The sequence below is a fragment of the Strix uralensis genome, chromosome 2, assembly GCF_047716275.1.
Source record: "Strix uralensis isolate ZFMK-TIS-50842 chromosome 2, bStrUra1, whole genome shotgun sequence".
Taxonomy (NCBI): domain Eukaryota; kingdom Metazoa; phylum Chordata; class Aves; order Strigiformes; family Strigidae; genus Strix; species Strix uralensis.
This window is the reverse complement of record NC_133973.1, coordinates 130,487,351-130,507,250: the sequence shown is the minus strand read 5'-3', so window position 1 is coordinate 130,507,250 and position 19,900 is coordinate 130,487,351. Positions and strand designations below refer to the sequence as shown.

At 41.4% G+C, this 19,900-nt stretch overlaps 1 protein-coding gene across 2 annotated transcripts in view; it reads left to right on the top strand.

Annotated features, from left to right (window-relative positions):
- Positions 1 to 18,148, top strand: part of PRCP (prolylcarboxypeptidase) — a 33,774-nt gene extending 15,626 nt beyond the window's left edge. Inside the window, exons 2-9 of one of the 2 annotated variants that reach the window (XM_074860314.1) lie at positions 837 to 977; positions 2,111 to 2,212; positions 2,535 to 2,716; positions 3,429 to 3,586; positions 4,891 to 5,063; positions 7,885 to 8,049; positions 10,397 to 10,584; positions 14,952 to 18,148. In XM_074860314.1, the coding sequence (XP_074716415.1) occupies positions 837 to 977; positions 2,111 to 2,212; positions 2,535 to 2,716; positions 3,429 to 3,586; positions 4,891 to 5,063; positions 7,885 to 8,049; positions 10,397 to 10,584; positions 14,952 to 15,156 (1,314 nt within the window). In that variant the 3' untranslated portion in view covers positions 15,157 to 18,148. The remainder of the gene's footprint in view (positions 1 to 836; positions 978 to 2,110; positions 2,213 to 2,534; positions 2,717 to 3,428; positions 3,587 to 4,890; positions 5,064 to 7,884; positions 8,050 to 10,396; positions 10,585 to 14,951) is intronic. The other variant, XM_074860315.1, reaches the window with a different exon arrangement.
- Positions 18,149 to 19,900: the final 1,752 nt, after the last annotated feature.

The window sequence follows — 19,900 nt, the reverse complement described above, 5'->3', positions numbered from 1 at the left end:
AAGGGTCAAGGGGAATACTGCATACAAAGCAGTGTGAATAAAAGCTGAAAAACTGACCTTAGGAATTGAAATTGAATTTCTAATGAGGGAATAAAGCTAATAACACTGTGGGGTTAAGTGGTATACATAGGCTTGCTCTCATCTTGCAATATTTGTAGGGCAGCGGAAAGAATTGGGAAGGGTATGGGGACTAGTGAAAATTGCAAGGAGAGAAGCAGCGCTCCTCAAAACTATCTGAAAAATCTGTCAATAGCACAAGAACTACAGAGAATTACTATTTTCTAAGAATTAAAATAAAAAAACCCACTTTCTAACAAGAATCTGTTTCAGTTTCAATCTTATGCCAAAAAGGGGAGAGAAGGAAGAGTTGGGGGTTTTTGGTTGTTTGGTTGGTTTGGGGGTTTTTTATTTAATAAATAAGGCTAGTAAGGAATTTTCCTAAGACTCAAAACATTGCAGGACAATGACTCTTTTTACTTGTTGTACAGTTTTATTACATCAGATACTTTGTTGACCCCTCAGCAGATTTGTCTGATCTCCTAAATATATTTAGAATATCTCATGTTAAGTATGATACTCTAAAAAGTGCATGGATTTTTTTTTATGGCTGAAAATAACATTTCTTCTTCAGTGTATACACCTATAATTTTGGCTGGTTTTCTTCATAAAGCAGAATTTTGATGTATTAGGAATATAAATTAATTCAATGTCATATTTTTTATCTTAGTAAAACTTTTTTCTTTTTTTTAATTTTTCATCTGCAAAGTGACTGTCAGCACTTACAGTGGACTCCAGGATCAATTTGAGCTTTCTGAACACGTTTCTTGTTCTTACAGATTGATCATTTTGGATTTGATGAAAATCTTATGTTCCAGCAGCGGTATCTAGTAGCAGATCAGCATTGGAAGAAAGACAATGGACCAATACTGTTTTATACAGGCAATGAAGGAGACATCACATGGTTCTGCAACAATACAGTATGTAGAAAATAAATTATTGAATTACAGTCCTTCTTACCAATAGTGGCATACTGAAAAAATAAGTAAGAACAAGGAGACAGTGTCAGAATATCGTTTAAAGAGAAGTTTGTAATGGTTGTTATGATTGTTATAGGAGGAAGAGGAGGCTGAACAAAGGCACAGAAAAAGTTTTGGGGGTTTGGGGTCCTATTTGAAGCCTGCAGAAATCAAAGGGATGCACTTGTATTAATTTCCTGGAGTAGTGAAGAAAATTTCTAGAGGAAACACTATAAGGTGCCTCAAGCTAAGAATGCAAAATTTTGGACCAAATTATACCTATCCTAGTACTTTAGATTCCCCAAGTAAAATGGGAAAATTTGATGTTGTTTTTGTTTTTGTTTTTGTTTTTTTTCTATAAGAAAAGTGTGAAGTGAAATGAAGGGGGCTGGAAATCAAAGATAGATGATTCTTGTTCTCTGACAATCCTGTGGAAGTTTTTACTTCCCTGACTGATACAAATGCAGAATGGAGTGTGTGGGTATTTTTCAGACACTTCAATACAAAGTCCAGTAACACAACAGGAGGTGGCATGTGCTGAGCTCAAAGCAACCAAGGACTGCTTACACACTTTGTTCTGTCAGCAGGCGATCTCTGTCTGCCTGTTTCCATAACTGGTGGTAACAGGCTGCTGTCAACAAGTAATAACAAGTTGTAGTTATTTATTAGTTGAATATAAGTGTATTGCAATGCTCTAGATTATTGCTCATTGCCAGACAAATTTCTGTAATGTAGTCCTAACTCAAATGCATGCTTTTCTCCTGTAGTTATTTCCTGTGGATTAAGCTTGTGCCATAGGAGTTCTGGCAGGATTGCCTGTGTATACTCACAAAACCACACTGCTTAATATTTTTCAGCATTAAAATATACATACTTTCTTTGTACGTGTCCCTGTCTCTGGGTGGATGTCTGTTTTGTGTGTTTTCTTACTTCAGCGATATTTAAAACCAAATTGCACTCTTGTCTTTCTAGTTGTATTTTGATAGTGATATCTTTCTAATCAAAGAATAAGAGTTGGAATACACTAGACTGAAAGTAGAGACTTTGAAAATAATTGATTCTAGTTATTTAAATGTCTGTTTTCATCCCACCAGGGTTTTATGTGGGATGTGGCTGAAGAACTTAATGCCATGTTAGTATTTGCTGAACATAGATATTATGGAGAATCTTTGCCCTTTGGGAATGAGTCTTTCAGCGTAAGTGTCGTCTTCTGTCTTTCTTAAATGTGTTCTGTACAAACATAATTCTGCCTACTGTAATTCTTGCCAGTGCAATGACTGTTAGCCTGAGTAAGATTTAAATGTTCTAGAAGCACACAACTGTCCTATTTTTGTAACTATCAATTCTAGGATTAAAAAAATTTAATCTGAGATGTTCTAGCACATCAAGGGACACCTGCAAAGAACATTTCATTTGTTATCAGGCATGGATTTAGAACTCTACAGCTGCTGTGGGGATAGAAAGACTGCTGCTGGAAGTCACTCCCATGTTGTATATAACCTGCTTTCTTTGTCTCAGGATTCCAAGCATCTGAATTACCTGACGTCAGAACAAGCTCTGGCAGACTTTGCAGTACTAATTGAGTACTTAAAGACGACCATTGCAGGAGCCCGTTACAGTCCTGTCATAGCTATAGGAGGATCTTACGGAGGAATGCTTGCAGCCTGGTTTAGGATGAAGTACCCCCATGTGGTAGTTGGGTGAGTGTGTTCATCCTGCTCAAACACAGAGCAGGCATTTGTTACTTCCGTGCTATAAATATTACAGCACTAGGAGAAGTACCATAATTCATACTGGCTTGAATTTTTCACTATTGGGAGGAGGAATTAAGTTACCTTGAATTCGGGAAGAGGCACTGTTTGCCTAATTGACAACTGTAGGTCAGCAGGTTGTATATTTTCAGAACTGTTACACTTGTAAAAACAGTTATTATGAACACTGACTTTGGTGACCCTAAAAAAATTAGGCGCAGACTTCCTGGTGACTTGAGGCAGGTCTTTAATGTCCTCAATACCTTAGCTCCCTTCTCAGAAACAAGAATAGTAACTTCCCTATCTTTGTCTCCTAGAGACTAGATTTTTGTGGGCAGGGGCTCTCTTGAGTTTGCACAGTGCCTAGTGAGGAAGACCTAGTTGCTAGATGAGAATGAAAAATAATAAAATAAGCAAGTCTGTATTTCTACTTTATGTATTTATTGATATCTTTGTGCTAGTGTCCAAGACTTATAACCTTCAACAGCCATTGCATGCAGACCTATGGAGAAGTTTTGCAACATTATGGTTAGTTTGCCTAGGGCTCAGTGTCCAAGCTGAATTATAATGCTGTGTAGATAGTGGCTGTGGGGGAGGGTATTGACCAGAGGACAGAAGTTCACTTTGCAGGGGTTCAGGATCTTTTTATGTCCCTTTGCAGAGCTCTGGCAGCCTCTGCCCCAATCTGGCAGTTTGGTGATCTGGTTCCCTGTGGCGCTTATTTCAGCATAGTGACCAATGATTTCAAAAAGAGTGGGACAGGCTGCTCAGAAAGCATCCGGAATTCCTGGAATGCCATTAACCGCCTTTCCTCAACAGGTGAGACCTCACCAATACTTTTTCAAAGGGTCATAATGCTTGGGATTGTGTTATGACTTCATAAAATCAGCAAGCTTGTGTTATGGCTTTTACCTGTATATAGGTATTGGTTTTTTGAAACTATACTCTTAATACTGAAAACTGCCAAATGAGCTCAGCATTATTCTTTAAATGTCTGTTTTGTTGAATCATAAGCTTCATTTAGGCCTGGTGTGATTCAGAATCCAGGTCCAAACATCCCTAAGGTCAGACAGGGCCTGACTCCAGATCAGAGCCTCAAGGCTTGTATTGCTTTTTAACAAAGTAGGCCAGACAGTTGTTGCTCTGAAAAAAAACCCAACATTTTAGATACCAACTGAGGCAGTCAGATACAGAAAAATCACTGCAATCCTTATGGATTCAGTGCTAGGGACTCTGTTGGACTCAACGATCTGAAAGGTCTTTTCCAACTGAAATGGTTCTCTGATCCTACAATTACATGAAAGGAGGTTGCAGCAATGTGGGCGTTGGTCTCTTTTCCCAAGTAATAAGTGATAGGATGAGAGGAAGTGGCCTCAAGTTGTGCCAGAGGTAGTTTAGATTAGATATTAGGAAAAATTTATTCACTGAAAGGGTTGTCAAGCACTGGAACAGGCTGCCCAGGGCAGTGGTTGAGTCACCATCCCTGGAGGTATTTAAAATTCTGGACATGGTTTAGTGGTGGGCTTGACAGTGTTAGGTTAATGGTTGGACTCGGTGATCTGAGGGGTCTTTTCCAATCTAAATGATTCTATAATTCTGTATCAGATGAGGTAACTGTACAGCAAAGGAATTCAATTTAAAAAAAATAAAATCTTGCTACTTCAGTTCAGTGTCCTAAAGAGAAAGCCTGGTATGATGAGTTAGCTAATTAAAATCAAGGAAGCTGAATTGAATAAGTTCTAGACCAGATAAAATAATGAAAGGAAAGTCCCAAGAGATCTATCTATTAATAGTCCTTGCACTGTGAGCTAGCTGGTTTGAAGATTTTCTTTCATTGGAAGAAGTGTGCCCTGATGTTGCTTCCTATCAAGAAAAATGCCAAATGTGTTGTAGATCTGTCTTTGTTTTTTTAATGTTATTTTAGCTGTGACACACCCATACACTGAAGTATACAGTTTGTATTTCCCTTCACTTAGAGGTGCTGACTAAACTTTGATCTCTATGCTTGTATCTATGTGGAATAATTTCACCAAATTATTTACGCTAAGTGAAAATATTTTTTTAGCAGCAGCACAAGTGTCCTATGTGTTAATGGTACAATACATTTATTTTTTTTATTAAAGATGCAGGTTTACAGTGGCTTTCCAACACTTTTCATTTGTGCAGCCCATTAAAAAATCTTCAGGATGCTGCTATATTGAAAAATTGGCTGAGTGAAACATGGGTAAACTTGGCTATGGTGAACTATCCCTATAAAGCTGACTTCCTGCAGCCTCTGCCAGCTTGGCCTATACAGGTAACTGAGAATCAGTGTTTTATAGAATTGACCATTTGGTTTAACAAATTCTCTCCTTGTCTCATAGCCTGCACCTTTTCCTTTATTTTTGGCTCTGTATAACCAACATGGCTTGTCATGGTTTGAGCCCAGAGGACAACTGAGCACCACACTGGGAAAGGCAAAAATGAAGCAAAAGGCTTGGCAATCAAGATTTTGGGAGGGGTTGCTCACCCATTTATGATCAAAAGACAGACTTATTAGGGGAAGAAAAAGGACATCACTTTAATTCAAAACACTAACTGAAAAAACACTTAACAGACAGAATGGGACAGTGAGAAGCGTTACCATATCTTAAAAACACCTGCCCCCACCCCTGCCTTCTTCCTGGGCTCAGTTTTGTTCCTGATGTCTGTACCTCTGCCCCCAGCAGCGCAGGGGCAGGGGGTGCAGTCAGTCTTCTGCTTCTTCCTCCAAGGCAGGGGGGAAGTGATCTCTGCATTCTTCCCCCTGCTCCACTTGACGTCCCTCTCATAAGAGACAGTTCTCCACAAACTCTGTCATGAGTCCTCCCTACAGGATGCATTCTTCTCGAGATGCTCCAGTGTGGGTCACCCCCATGTGTTGCAGTCCTCCCAGTGCCAAACTGCAACAGTGGGGGCTGCTTCTTCCCACAGAGTCCCAGGGGTCCTCCACAGGCCACAGGCGAATCTCTGCTCCTCCGGTGACCTCCATGGATGGTGGGGGGGGCAGCCCTGTCGTCTCACCACGGGATACAGGGGGGCTCTGTTCCCCGGCACACCTCCCCTCCTTCCTCCCTCCTCCTTGCTTCCACTGATCTCGGTGTTCCCACAGGTGTCCTTCTCGTAACTGCTTCTCATAAGTCCCAACACCATCTCAGGTTCCCCTTCTTAAATATGTTATCACAGAGGCACAGCCACCGTCACTAATTGGCTCAGACTTGGCCAGAGGCAGGTCTGGCTTAGAGCTGGGGGAGCTTTTGAGAAGCTTCTCACAGGGGACCACCACTGTAGCCCCCTCCCCTGCCAACACAAACCCTGCCACACAAACCCAGCACAATGGCTGAAAAGAGTCAGGGTAGTATCTTCATGTGCATCAGCTGGTTTAACTAACTGCCATTTGCAGGGCTAATAAGTTGCATCAAGAGCCAGAAGAAAAGTGGCAGGGATGACTGAAAAACAGCTGTCCTACAGAGTTCTTGAGGAGCAGAAATGCTGCCCAGAAAGCACATGCAATTAGAACTTCTGATGGGAGCTTATCTGTCGGAGCTTGCAATCAAAGAGAAAGTTTTGAGCCTATGTACTTTTTGATTTGGGGGAACTAAGTGAGAGTAAATGTGGATCCCCACAAATGTATTCCTTGCAGGGCCACTTCTCAAAGCAGAACCACTTTTCACACTTGAAAACCTTCACTTGGGCAGTTCTGTTTATCTGCAGTGCTTTCTTCAAGATTTCTGTTTTCTTGGACTGTTTTTTTTTTTGTTTTTTAAGACCCTGGTTGAATTTCCCTGCATGGCTTTGTGTTACTGTGCCTGACAGGTGAGGCAGATAAGGTATTGGTATTTTTGGCTACGAAGCAGTAGTTAAATATAAAATAAAATTTTCCATTGTGTAGAGCTGCCTGATGGAGGAGGGGAGGGACATTCATCTGTCCTGTGTGACTGTCTGCAAAGGGCAGTATGAACACCTTGAAAATTATTTCTGCTTTGTTATCTGTCTGCAGTGTATATTTGCATGAATTAGTGAGCTTTCCAAACATCTATGCTGAGTTACAAACTGATGGCTGAGCTAGCCAAAGCATAAAACCTACTTGGAATCGCAAAATGTGGAGGCTGTGCTCTGATGTTGTCTGTAGGGAACAAGAGAGGGATTGGTTTCCTAGGTTGCACAATGAAAATGAAGGGAAAAAGATTATACAGGAGAGGGAAGGATAGGAAGTGCACTCCTTGGAAGATGCACAGTTATCTCCATGTGGCTGTGCCCCTGTACTTGAACAGCACTGGAGTTGCTGTGCCTCCTTTGCTCCCTGCAGAGAGTAACTTTGGATTCTCCCAATGGGCTGGGAGCTCAGATTCGCAGCTTTTGCCCTTCAATGTTCTTTTATTAGTCCCAACTCTATGGGAGCAGGGGTAAGGAGAAAGCCTTGCCAAAGAGACTGTTTTAAGATGAAAAAACTTTCTGGGGCAGTAGCTTTTGTGTTTTCTGTTCTTTTTGTTCTGTTTTTTCTGCTATTTGTGTCCTCAGTTAAGATTCTGAATTAAACTCTGCCTGAGATTGCTCTTAATTTTTCACTGGCGAAACAGTGCCTTGTTCTACCACCTCATATCTTCTGAACATGAAGAAGTAAAAATTTTGCAATGCTGCTGTATAAAAGGACTTTAAAAATATTAGAGCTTGCCTTACGTGGATGTTTCCATTTATACTAGAGCAAACTACAGGGAACACAAATCTATACCTGGAGCTTCTTTGTTACATACTTGCATGTGTTATCTTTCATTACAGAGGAGCTAAATGCTCTTTATTAAGTAGTATCTATTTTAAAGAATGGGAAATGGGTTGGAAGGCTTGGTGAATGAAATATTAATGTTGCTCTGTTTTTAAAGGCTTAATCAGGAAATTTAAAGTTTCAGGTCCTTCATAGTAGCATGCACTATGCAAATGGAATACTGTTTTTTATGATAATGCTCAGGGTATATCATTGCATAGAAAGACACTTTCTGGAAGTGTTCTGTACTTTGAAAAGAAATTGATATCCCATTAGGTATCATGTATTAATTTTTATTTCTGGTAGATTTAGATTCCTCCTTCTCTCTTTGTTGCAGGAAGTCTGCAAGTTCTTGAAGGATCCCAGTCTCTCTGACAAATTGTTGCTGCAGAATGTTTTCCAGGCAGTAAATTTATACTACAATTATTCAGGAGAAGCCTCATGCTTAGACATGTCTGAGACTGCAACAAAGAATCTGGGCCAGTTGGGTTGGTACTATCAGGTATGTGCTCAATCCTTTCTAAATTGTAACTTGGTGAGGTTTTTTTGGGCTAGAGCTGATGAGAATTGTCAAGTCAATTAATTGTCAATATATTGCAGTAGATGTAATTGATGTACTGATGACAAATGTAAGTGTGAAGCAAGTATGATTATAGTGGGGAGGGCAAGATGCAAAAGAGAAGCATCTTTCCCAGGAGGTTTAGGTTGTGTCTGCATTATCTAGCTAATTGTTGAGTTTCAGCTCTTCATATTGACTGAAAATGATGTACAGCAGCAGCATCTTGGTCTTCTAATCCCCCCCATCTGAGCTGTCCACCTCAATTTGTGCAAGCAAATATGTGGGGATATGTTGAGACTAATTTCTTTCAACTAAAGCTGTTTATCCTGTAGCTCACTAAGACCCAATCTTTCCTATCAAGTACATAACAAAAATACAGATCCCTGATGTCCAGGGCATTCTGCTCTTCCCATCCCATTTACTAAGCACGTACAATATAGTTATATACAGTCTCTCTTCTGAGGAGCAGGGCAGCTGCTTCCAGAAACAAGGTGTTAGGAATCAATGTTCAGGTTGTGACCATCTGCTCTTGGCTACAGTTTCCTATGTATTTGTGCGACAGCCCCAGGAGATCCGCAGGTTTTACAAATTGTCCTCTGAGAAAGGGGGAAAATGCCATATGTGTAACAAAGAATACGGCAGCTGGGCTCATCAAAACAACACATCCACTCTGCAGCTTGTTCCTTGCCTGCTTCTGAAGGCATGTGGGAAGGGGGCAAGTAGGAACAGACTGGTTTAGATTATGGTCGGGACTATGTTGCTTCTAGGGTATAATTTGTTTTTCTTTTTCTGCTAGTATCAGTAAGGTGTCAGAGAATAGTTTGTGTGAGAGATAAAACTTTTGCTTGGTATCTGTGTTCTGGATGATCTACAAGAAGGGCTGGAAGGAGGATCCGAGGAACTACAGGCCTGTCAGTCTGACCTTGGTGCCAGGGAAGGTTATGGAGCAGATCATCTTAAGTGCCATCACATGACATGTACAGGACAACCAGGTGATCAGGGTTAGTGGATGAGGGAGAGGCTGTGGATGTTGCTTACCTGGACTTTAGTAAAGCCTTTGACACCATTTCCCACAGCATTCTCCTGGAGAAACTGTCTGCTCGTGACTTGGATGGGTGTACTCTTTGCTGGGTAAAAACTGGTTGGATGGCTGAGCCCAAAGAGTGCTGGTGAACGGAGTTCAATCCAGTTGGCAGCAGGTCACAAGTGGTGTTCCCCAGGGCTCAGTATTAGGGCCAGTTCTGTTTAATATCTTTATCAATGATCTGGACGAGGGGATCGAGTGCACCCTCAGTAAGTTTGCAGATGACACCAAGTTGGGTGGGTGTGTTGATCTGCTGAGGGTAGGAAGGCTCTGCAGAGGGATCTGGACAGGCTGGATCGATGGGCCAAGGCCAATTGTATGAGGTTCAACAAAGCTCAGTGCTGGGTCCTGCACTTGGGTCACAACAACCCCATGCAACTCTACAGTCTTGGGGAAGAGTGACTGGAAAGCTGCCTGGTAGAAAAGGACCTGGGGTTGTTGGTCAACAGCCGGCTGAATGAGCCAGCAATATACCCAGGTGGCTAAGAAGGCCAACAGCATCCTGGCTTGTGTCAGAAATAGTGTGGCCAGCAGGACCAGGGAGGTGATCGTCCCACTGTACTTGACCCTGGTGAGGCCACACCTCAAATACTGTGTTCAGTTTTGGGCCCCTCACTACAAGAAAGACATTAAGGTGCTGTAGCGTGTCCCGAGAAGGGCAGCGAGGCTGGTGATGGGTCCAGAGCACAAGTCTGATGAGGAACAGCTGAGGGAACTGGGGTTGTTTATCCTGGAGAAAAGGAGGCTGAGGGGAGACCTTGTTGCTCTCTACAACTACCTGAAAGGAGGCTGTAGTGAGGTGGGGGTCAGTATCTTTTCCCAAGTAACAAGTGACAGGACAAGAGGAAATGGTCTCAGGTTGTGCCAGGGGAGGTTTAGATTGGATATTAGGAAAAATTTCTTCACTGGAAGGATTGTCAAACACTGGAACAGGCTGCCCAGGGCAGTGGTTGAGTCACCATCCCTGGAGGTATTTAAAAGACGTGTAGATGTGGTGTGTAGGGACATGGTTTAGTGGTGGGCTTGGCAGTGTTAGGTTAATGGTTGGACTCGATCTGAAGGATCTTTTCCAACCTAAATGTTTCTATGATAGTTTGGTGGTAATTCTGATCAAATCCTGTTTGAGCTTGTTTATTTAAATACTGCACTAACAGCTATGGGACAGTATCCTGGGAATATGCCTTGTTGCCCTGCTCGTTCTTTCAGGCTTGCACCGAGATGGTGATGCCCATGTGCACAGATGGCATCAATGACATGTTCGAGCCTCAGAAATGGGACTTTGATGCACTTTCAGAAGAGTGTTACAGGCTGTGGGGAGTGAGGCCTCGCCCCTCTTGGATTCTTTCTATGTATGGAGGGAAAAACATCAGTTCACACAGCAACATTGTCTTCAGGTGAGTCTTGTTTCAGCTTCTAGAGAGTCTTGCACCAGTTTGGGTTGTCAGTGCAGAGAGCCTGCCCTAAATAGCAAAAGGATCTGTGTCAAACTCTCCAGCTGAATAAATGATGGGCATGCTTTGTGTTGCTCTTGAGAGTAAAATGGCCAAGCTACAATGGCCAAAAGCCAACTGTTCTGTCACTGTGTGACTCTAAAAGAAGAATCTGGACTGGGATTCTGCCAAATGTGATTTTCTTCCCATGTGGATTCCTTATCTTGTGGCCAAAGTCCAGGTTTCCCATGCTGGTAAGTCCGTTTAGCTTTCATGAAACCAAACCACTGTCTTTTCCCCATGAAAGGAAAGTCTAAACAAGCTCTACTGAAGAATATGAAGTAACACAGGATCTCAGTCACTAAAACTGTTGCTCAGGGTGGTAGTCTTGTGGAGGGGCTGGTGTGACGTTGCTCTTTCCTTTTGATACAGAAGAGAGGGAAGTGACTGAGGTGCTTTCCTATCACTGCGAATTGCCCTTTTAGTTGTAATTAGGCAAGTTTCAACAAACTTGTGTAAAATCCAGATGTTTTCATTCTAGCAAGGCATACTGAAGTTTGTCTGAAACACCTTTGTATATTGGCAAAAAGTGAAAGAAATGTTTCAGACTAGTACATGCTACTTGCTCTCTACTCAGTCTTCACTTTCCTTACTTTTAAGGTTAAACTCCTCTTTCTTTAAAGAGACGTTCATTCTGCTGTAGGTGATACAAAATCTTGAACAGCTAGGTACTGGCTGATCATGGTTGTTACGTGGTAGGGAGACTTCTAATAAACCCATTGAAGCCTGTGCTTCAGAAGTTCTGACTTGCTGTACTGATTGCCTGCTGCAGGCAGCTGCTGGAAATATATATATATTCCTCTGTGCTCTGGTTAAAATTGTGCAAGGTGTTTTTAAAAAAAAACAAACCCCGCCACTTCTTTAAACTAAACTCAAAATTATTCTGGGCTTGGTAAATAGGTGTGTATTTTTAAAAGTAGAAAGTCCTCACTTGAACTGGGGATTATTTTCCATATTTTCAACTGTTAGTGTTGGTCTGTGTGGCTCCAAAGGCTTGTTGTTTTCCTCTTGTTTGCCTCTTGCTATTTCTGTCCCAACAGGATATCTGCTCTAGAGTGAGAAATTCTACCCTTTTTTGTAAAACTTTTTAATAAAAATAATTGTTGGTTTAACTTAATTTCTGCAGAGTGTTGCTTATTTCCAAGGCTTCACAACTCTGTACAGTAGAAATCTGCTTTGTAAGTGATACAAAGCAAACAAATCTAAAGTGTTTAAGAATTTATGCCAGATGAAGGAGCTTGAAATGAGAAAAGCTTGAAAGCAACCAAATGAATGAAGAAGTAGTGCTGTACACACAAAGCTTTGGATCTCAAGCTGGGTTGTTTCTTTTCAAACAAATACATTGTCAACACTGTACATTTTATATAAGAGCCTTTTATCCTCAAACACTGCAGAGTGCTTTACAAAAAATATCCCTGTGTTTACCAGGGGATGTGTCTGCCTGTGGGGTAAAAAGCACTGTCAGGCAGCTTGCACAACAGTTTAGCTTAGGAAGGGAAGAATGCTTCACCTAAAGAGAAACACTGTAGGGTGGATTTATCCAGCTGCAGTGGCATTTGGCCAGGATGCTTAAACTAGTGTTCTTGCTCAGCAAGCAGTGCATCACTCTGCAGATTCACGCTCTGTCATATGTATCGTATGGAATCGACACAGGAATCTCCATTGCCACTTGGTACCTTCTTCGAGGTATGTAGTGTGTGAGTGGTTTCTTAGGCTGTAGGCGGGTATTACTTGCCTGTCCTGGGCAGTCCATCTTTATTAAAACACTAGTTTGAGGAAGTCAGGGTTTTCAGAACCCTGTTTGCCCTTTCTCTTCCAGCAACTTCCACCCCTGATACTCTTACTGGAACATGCTGTGTACTTGGTGTGGAAGTGGTGCACAGTGGTGGAAAGTGTTTTAGCACTGTTCATGCATGTGGTGGCAAAGAGCTTGTAGCAGCTGGTAGTGTCTCATCATCAACATACTATGGTAGTCAAAATCAACCCAGGTTATATCAGACAGTATAAAATTTGGTGTGCACAGTCTAAAAGTTGATATTTTTCAATCTGGATGGATCACACCTAGGTTGTATGCTTCTAAGTTAGGTCACCAACCTATCCAGTTCTGCACTGGTAGGAGAGAGACAGAAAGCAAAGGCTCTGTTTTGAGAGATACCCGAGCTATGTGCAGGAGCGGGGATTATTAGCATAAAGGAAGGGAATGGAGGAGAAAAAGAGAAGGCAGATTGCTGCCTGACTGAAGAGAAAAGGTGAGAGAAAAAAGTTAATAAAAGGGAACTTGGTGGTTGTGGATAGTGGACGTGTTAAACAGATGCACAGACGTGCTGCCTAAGATTGTGTAAAACCTCTCATTCTGGGCAGGGCTAGAGGGCTGAGTAGGCTCTGAAGAGATGACAGGAAAGGGAACTGTTTGTTGTAGGATAGGTAGGACCCTATTTATGCTGTCAAGGAAATATGAGTTGAAAACAGGACTAGTGTGCTGATATTTTGCATTGTGGTTTTTTTTTTTTTTTCTGAAGCCCTATTTGCCTGACCACTGCTAGAAAGGAATGGCTGACTTTTTCTTATTCTTTCTTTTCTTTTACTTCTGTTTACATTAGGAAACTCCTGTCCTATAAGATGAGCAACTGAGTACTTGCATGCATACTTAGTTTTAACACATAAATAATCCACTCCAGTTGGTATTGAATTACCTTATTCTCTTAAACTGTTAAGACTTACAATTATTTTGTGGTGAGCCCTCCATCCCCCCTCCTCACAGCAAGTATGACTTCCCAAACTGCGTCAGTGCCTCTAGTGCCATCATTTGGCAGGAGCTGCAGAGGATGCAGCCAGAAGCTCCCAGAAAAGCCAGAGACAGTGTTGTTTTCTTGTGGCATGTTTAGTTTCCACATGACTGGGACCAGAAGATCCAAGTTCATGTACATCTCGGGTCTCTCAGCAACTCACCCCCCTGTTGCCAAGGTGCTCTGCTGATTCAGGCGACCTTTTAAATCAGATGCTTTTTGCTTATTGATTGGTTCTGTATGCTTTTTGTTTTGCAGATACAAAATGTTTCTCTTCTCCTAAGTCATATTTAGAATCATTGAAAATAAAGAACTACAGAGATTCAAGATACTTGGTTCTTATTTTTTTTTTTAATGGAGAAATAAATAACGTCTTAGCTTAGACCTCATCAGGTTTTTACTCTTAGTTCTTTCTAAAAAATTCTTCTTTACTCATTATTTCTTTGTGTTATTTTCTGGTGCTGCCATTGTGGTATTTTTCTAGGTGCATATCTCTTAATGTCCAAGGATGTTTTAGTTTCTTGGATCCTCCTAGAAATTTACATGGACATGCAATAGTCCATCTCTAAATTTGTGGGTAGCTCCAGTGTTTTAAGTGAGTAGCAGATCTAGATTTGTATAGTTCCATAAATATACAGATGTTGCTTCCTCTGTGTGGAAAGATGGACCACATGTGGGAAGAACTTTGCAGTAAAGGAAATTAAGATGTGGTAGGGACTTCTGGGCCAAATCCAAAGCTAGGAATGCTTTGAGATGAAAAACTCTCAACCCTATTTAGCCATTGGTTTGCTCCATGGTCCAGGCATTATCTGGAGCCAGATCTATAGTGCAGGGAATGTCTTCCTTGATTTGGAGTGAGGGAGAAAGGGGACTAAATTGCACTAAATTGTCCTGTCACATAGGAAGAGTCATTTTAGAGTTTCCTGAGGGATAAAAGCTTTATTTTAATATGGTTATTATTAGAAATAAGGGGACTAATGGAAGGTCTGAGCATTTCCTTGCAAAAACAGGTTGACACCCACCTGAGACAGCAAAAGGTAGAACTTTCTGAAAATTCAGCCTGAAAGGGTCCAGTTGATTATTAGTTTATGGCAGACTGTGAAGAAGGAAAGCAAACTGCTTTGATTTGGGAATTTGGACATGTCTTGGTACAGGGGAACCTGAATCTTTTATGACAGTGACAGGTTGCAGCAAATCTATTATCTCCAGAGGCTGTGACACTATTACAGATTATTATCTGAATTAGCAGATAATTAATGACAGCAGCATAGCCTTACTTGAGCTGCTAATAGCTCCGTGTCTCTGTCAAGAAGGCTTCTCTCAGCAGAGCAGTGGGCAGAAGACATTGAGACAGGGCTGAGGTCTGTTTCTGTCAGTACATTTGCAAAACTAGTTGAAAGTCAATGCAGATATGTTGATGTGAGCTGCAGCCCTACTGCTGACTGCTGTGCAGCTGTACCCTAATGAGATATTCTTTCCTGACAGCAACGGTGGCCTGGACCCGTGGTCTGCAGGTGGGGTGACCCAGAACATCACCGATTCCCTCGTGGCAATTGTGATCCCAGATGGAGCCCATCACCTGGACCTGCGCAGCCGCAACCCTTTGGACCCCAAATCTGTGCAGCAAGCTCGAGCCTTGGAAATCTGCTACATGAAGCAGTGGATTGAAAAGGCCAGGCACAGCCACTGAAGTGGTACTGCAACAACTTGTGGCCATTATACCTTCGCTGGCTTTGCTGGGAGTAGGGCCAGGCCTTATCACATGGTCTTTTGAACATTTCACTCCCGCTTCCTCACCTGTGTTGCAGTGCTAACCATTGCTTGTGCCCGTGAGAGAAGCAGGCAGCATATGGTGGAGAGCATTCTCAGATAATGAACCTTAGTCAGAGTGCGTGGATTGAGCTGCCTGCCCTGGCTTACTTTCCTCTTCTGCTCTTCTCAAATGCTGTACTTTACCATAAAGAGTTCCTGTTCTGGGCTTGATGCCTTCCTTGCTGCACTAGGTGATTGTCCTGACTGCTGGTATATACAGTGGATTAAATGGCAGTGCTGTTGATGAAACTCCTGCTGCCTTCAGTGGGATTGAATTTCAGACCTCCTCAGCTGGTGTAAACTGTCACAGCAGGGGCATGAAGATAATGGCGGAACAGAAATAACATCTTACTGTGATGTTTGGCGGAGAGGTAGGGAAGGCATGGGGAAGCTGGCTGTGCCGTTCATACAGAAACTAAACAGCCCTTACCCTTTGGAACCAATGCTGAAAAAAAGTAAATAGATATATTTCCCTGCCCCCTTAGTTTTCTGGCAGCTTATTAATCAAAGCTGCCTCAGGTGGCTTTTCCATTCTGCGCTGTACTGAATGATCAGGGCTGGGCCCAGACTCATTCTGCTGATAACTGGCTGAGCATGCACAATCTGCATCAGGGTTTTATTTCTTCCTTTGCTGTTTGTCCTAATTCTGAAATATCTGCCACTGTGATGATGGTTGCCAAAGAAAACTCTGGGTATATTTTGTGTGTGTGTATGTGTGTGTATCCCCCACAAACAGTTAGCTTTTTCAAATCAGGAAGCTTTCGAAGCTATTCTCTTGAAGAGACACTTGTGCTGGCTAGATTTTATGAAGTGACAAATAATTGGGGCTGTGCCTTGTGTGAGTTCCTCCCTCCCTCCCCCATTCTGTGTATTGTTCGAATTCTGCATGATCTGTTTGCTGATGGCTCTTCAATAAAAGCCTTTTTAAAAAAATTGTTTGCAGGACAAACTATTCAAAACGCAGAATGCAGCTATCCTCTTGGATCAGCCTAAAGCCTGATGCTGAGCTCAACAAGCCAGGTGCACTGGGCTTTCTGTAAGGCTTCCAAAACAGACAAACTGCCCTGATTCATGAGACAGCATATTTGACATTAATAAATGGCTGGGGCAGTCCCCTCAGTTTCCAGCTTTGGCTTCATTCACACTGAAACCCTTCTTCAGAAAGGAGTCTTTGCAGTTTAAAGGACAACTCCATTTCAGAAAGACTTGGGCAAGGCTTCTTGTCCCCAGACTCTTAAAATTCCAATTCAGTTGAAAAGTTTTCTCGGCTTTGATATGCCTGATAGTTGAGTATTTTCCTAAGACACCAGGTGGCCTTTTCTGTTTCCAGTCTCTTCCCATCCTCTGGGAACAAAGCAAACCCAACACTGAAATTTTATCTTTTAAAACACTCCTGTACATCTTCCTTGCAGTAGAGTTCCTGGCATTCCCTCGTCTTGTGTTAAACATGGCATTTATGTTCAGACTCCACAATCTGAACCTCTCATGCTCTTGAGCAAGGTAATTACTTAAGAGACTATCGAGAATAAGACTAGAGAAGAACCACAGGGGGAAAAGGAAGAGCTACATAGAATTTGCCCGAAATCTGTCAACTGAAAGCTGTTGGTAATACCTTTTCCAATAGTTCCAATTTTTGGCACTCTCCTGTAAATATACTCCAGTCTCTTACTCGTGTACTTTATAATGACATGGTGGCCTTAAATTTTTTAGAAACAAATAAAAATTGTTTTCTTAATCAAGTGGGTTACGGTCAAGTTTTTAGAAATATCATTGTATCTTTTTGTGTGTTAATTGATATATGGTAACGGCCTGGTTTACTGCAAGGCAAGGAATGGAATCTGCAGGAGTAAATATAAATTTGGTTATACAAATGGTTTAACTGAGCAAGCAAGAGCCTGGTCCAGCTGCTCCCACTGATTGCTCAGGGTGTTACTCCAAGTGCAAATTCTAGGATAAACATTTCCATGTTGTGTGGAGAAAGATGTGGGGATATTCATGCATTGGGCTGTGAATGGTTCAAATTAACAGCTCCCGTATGTTGTTAATCAGCTTGTGTCTCCTTCTCTCTCTCCCATGCTAGCTAACTTACTGTCTCAGGAAAAAACTGCTTTGTTGTTTGGAAAACACTTTTTAGTTTCAATCAGCATAAGTAATTTAAACTTTCATTCCTCTTTTCTTTCTTCACTCTTTTCATAAGCAGAAAAAATTGCCTTTAATAAAACATAAACCATGCATTTTTCAATTGTAAATTTTGAAGTTACGTTTAAAGACAAAAATTGTTCAGTGTGGTTTTGTTTGTGGGCTTTTTTTTCTTGTTTATTTGTTTTTTAATAATCTTACTCCATTCAGTTTCTCTCAGTGAGACTGATTCAAGTGCATTTTAGACCAGGTTCTTACTGCTTGGACCAGCTTATGAATTAGGTGACTGCCTTTCTGTTATTTTTAATTGCTCTTCCTTTTTACTTTTTTTCCCCTCAAGTTGAGTAGTTGAAACTTTAGGTCTTATTTATCCTAAGCTTTCAGACTTCATCTTAAAAATCTATGTACACATCTCTGTGTGCTACTGAGGGACTGTCTGTGGTGTTTGGCTACCTCATAAATATTAGCTCTCCTGCCTGTTTCATGCAGGTGAGAATGAAATGGGCCATTGCAAATGGCTGATTTCTCTTTCCAGGTGGATGATGATGGGCCATACTTCATCTCAGGCTTATGTATGTCCGTGGCATGTGTCATGAATGATTGGAATTTTAAAATGTATGTTTTGTACTCATTGGGCAAAATGCAAAAAGGAAAGGAATGAATGATTTCCCCAAGGCATGAATCTTACTGGTGAAACTGCAGTTTGTATCAATAAAAATGCATTAAAATAATGAAGAGTTTCTGGAACTGTTTTTTTTTGTTTGTTTTGCAAGGACATGGACTTTTATCCCTTGGCAGATTCAGAGTTCTGCAAATAACATTGTCTTGTTTGTGCTTGACTCTGGAGTGGGAGGAAAACTAGTTAAAGTAATCCTCAAGTTATACACACACAGCAGTCAAGATGTCAGATGGTGAGTCTCTGCACTCCTCTTGGAGTTTCTCATTTCAGAGGTTTAGTTGACTGGTGAGGAGCAGGTGTATGACCTGGTTACTCTCTGTAGGTGACTATGTTGAACACAATTAAGCTAGCTATGAGAAAAAAATCCAGTTTGTTTTTGCAAGCTGATTCCAGTCCCAAGCAAACACATGGTTCCTACATGTCAGTGATGGTGAAGGTTGTGTGAATGGATCCATAACACTCCCTGACCTTGGCAAGTGGAGGTTTTAACTGGGCTGTGTGGCCCAAAGTGTTAATTGGGCAGGGCTAAGGCTACAGGGTCTTGGGAAGGAGCTAAATAGCTTCTGCAGCTGGTATTTGTAGGTAACTTTAACTTTGAAGATCATCAGAGGAGACTATACAAAGGAAAGCCTCTCCAGGAACCTGGAACCTGGTTTCTAATCGTAGGAAAAGTGTATGCAAAATGAGAATCAAGTTTTGTCTCCCATACTGTCTGTCCACCAAATAAGTTGCAGACAAATGTCAGTATGATTTTAAATAAAGGGATATTTTTTTTTTCTACCTCTGATCTTAAAAAGGATATTTAACTGTTGTGAAGCTAATCTCTAAGGAAACACAAATGACCTAAAGAACTTTTTGTATGTTAAAGACTTTGCATATAGACACTGGGATAGCTTAGCTCCTTCCAGGACTAATGGTGGGATCATTGTGTCTTTCTGACAGTCAGGACGATGCTACAAAACTCCTAAACATGGGGTTTAAAGAGCACAGGGGATCGTATACCTGAAGCTCACATTTTTTGCTTTTCCCTGTTGATTTAGGAGAACATCATTGCTATGCTGTAACTTGGGGTGCATGTTCATGAAACTATGTGTTCAGAGGGAAACATTGAAATATTTTTGTGGTAGTTAAAATATGTCTGAAACTGCTCAGACTTGTGACCCAATGATACTTGCACTCACAGCCTTGACCAGCTTGAAGGAATTGCCTGTACTAAAAGACCACCATGGGGACAGACTTGTGCTTGCATTGGAACAATAAAATAGGTCTTCACAGAGCTGGGTGGGTAACTGATCTGTCTCATCTTTCCGTAGTACACTGCTACTCCTTAAAATAGAAATCTTTCTGAAGTTGAAATCTTGTATGTGATTTTTACTCCTTAGGAACAATTTATAAGTGATCCTCTGGAGGGGTTTGTTTGAGTCCCGTTACACTTCTGTCTCTGTCATTTGTGATAGTGTCACTGGTGATGTTTAGCATATTACTGGGTGTTGTTACTGTAGCCTCTAGATTTTTTATAATCTAGCCTCTTTGTGTATTTTTAAGCCAAAGCCTTGGTCTTACAAAAATGACTACAAATCCAGCTTTTTTAAGACTGTCCATGTTAAAAAACTGAAATGGGCTGTTTTGGCAGTGCAGATTAGCAGAAAATGTACGTTACCTGAGCAGTGAAGCAATGGCAAAAGATCTGAACTGAGGATGATATCTGGGATAAATTCACAGCGTTTAAATGCTTTTCAAATTTCCCCTTGTATTGTTAAAAAAAAAATCCTGATTTTATTCCTTTTAAGATGCTGGGCAACTG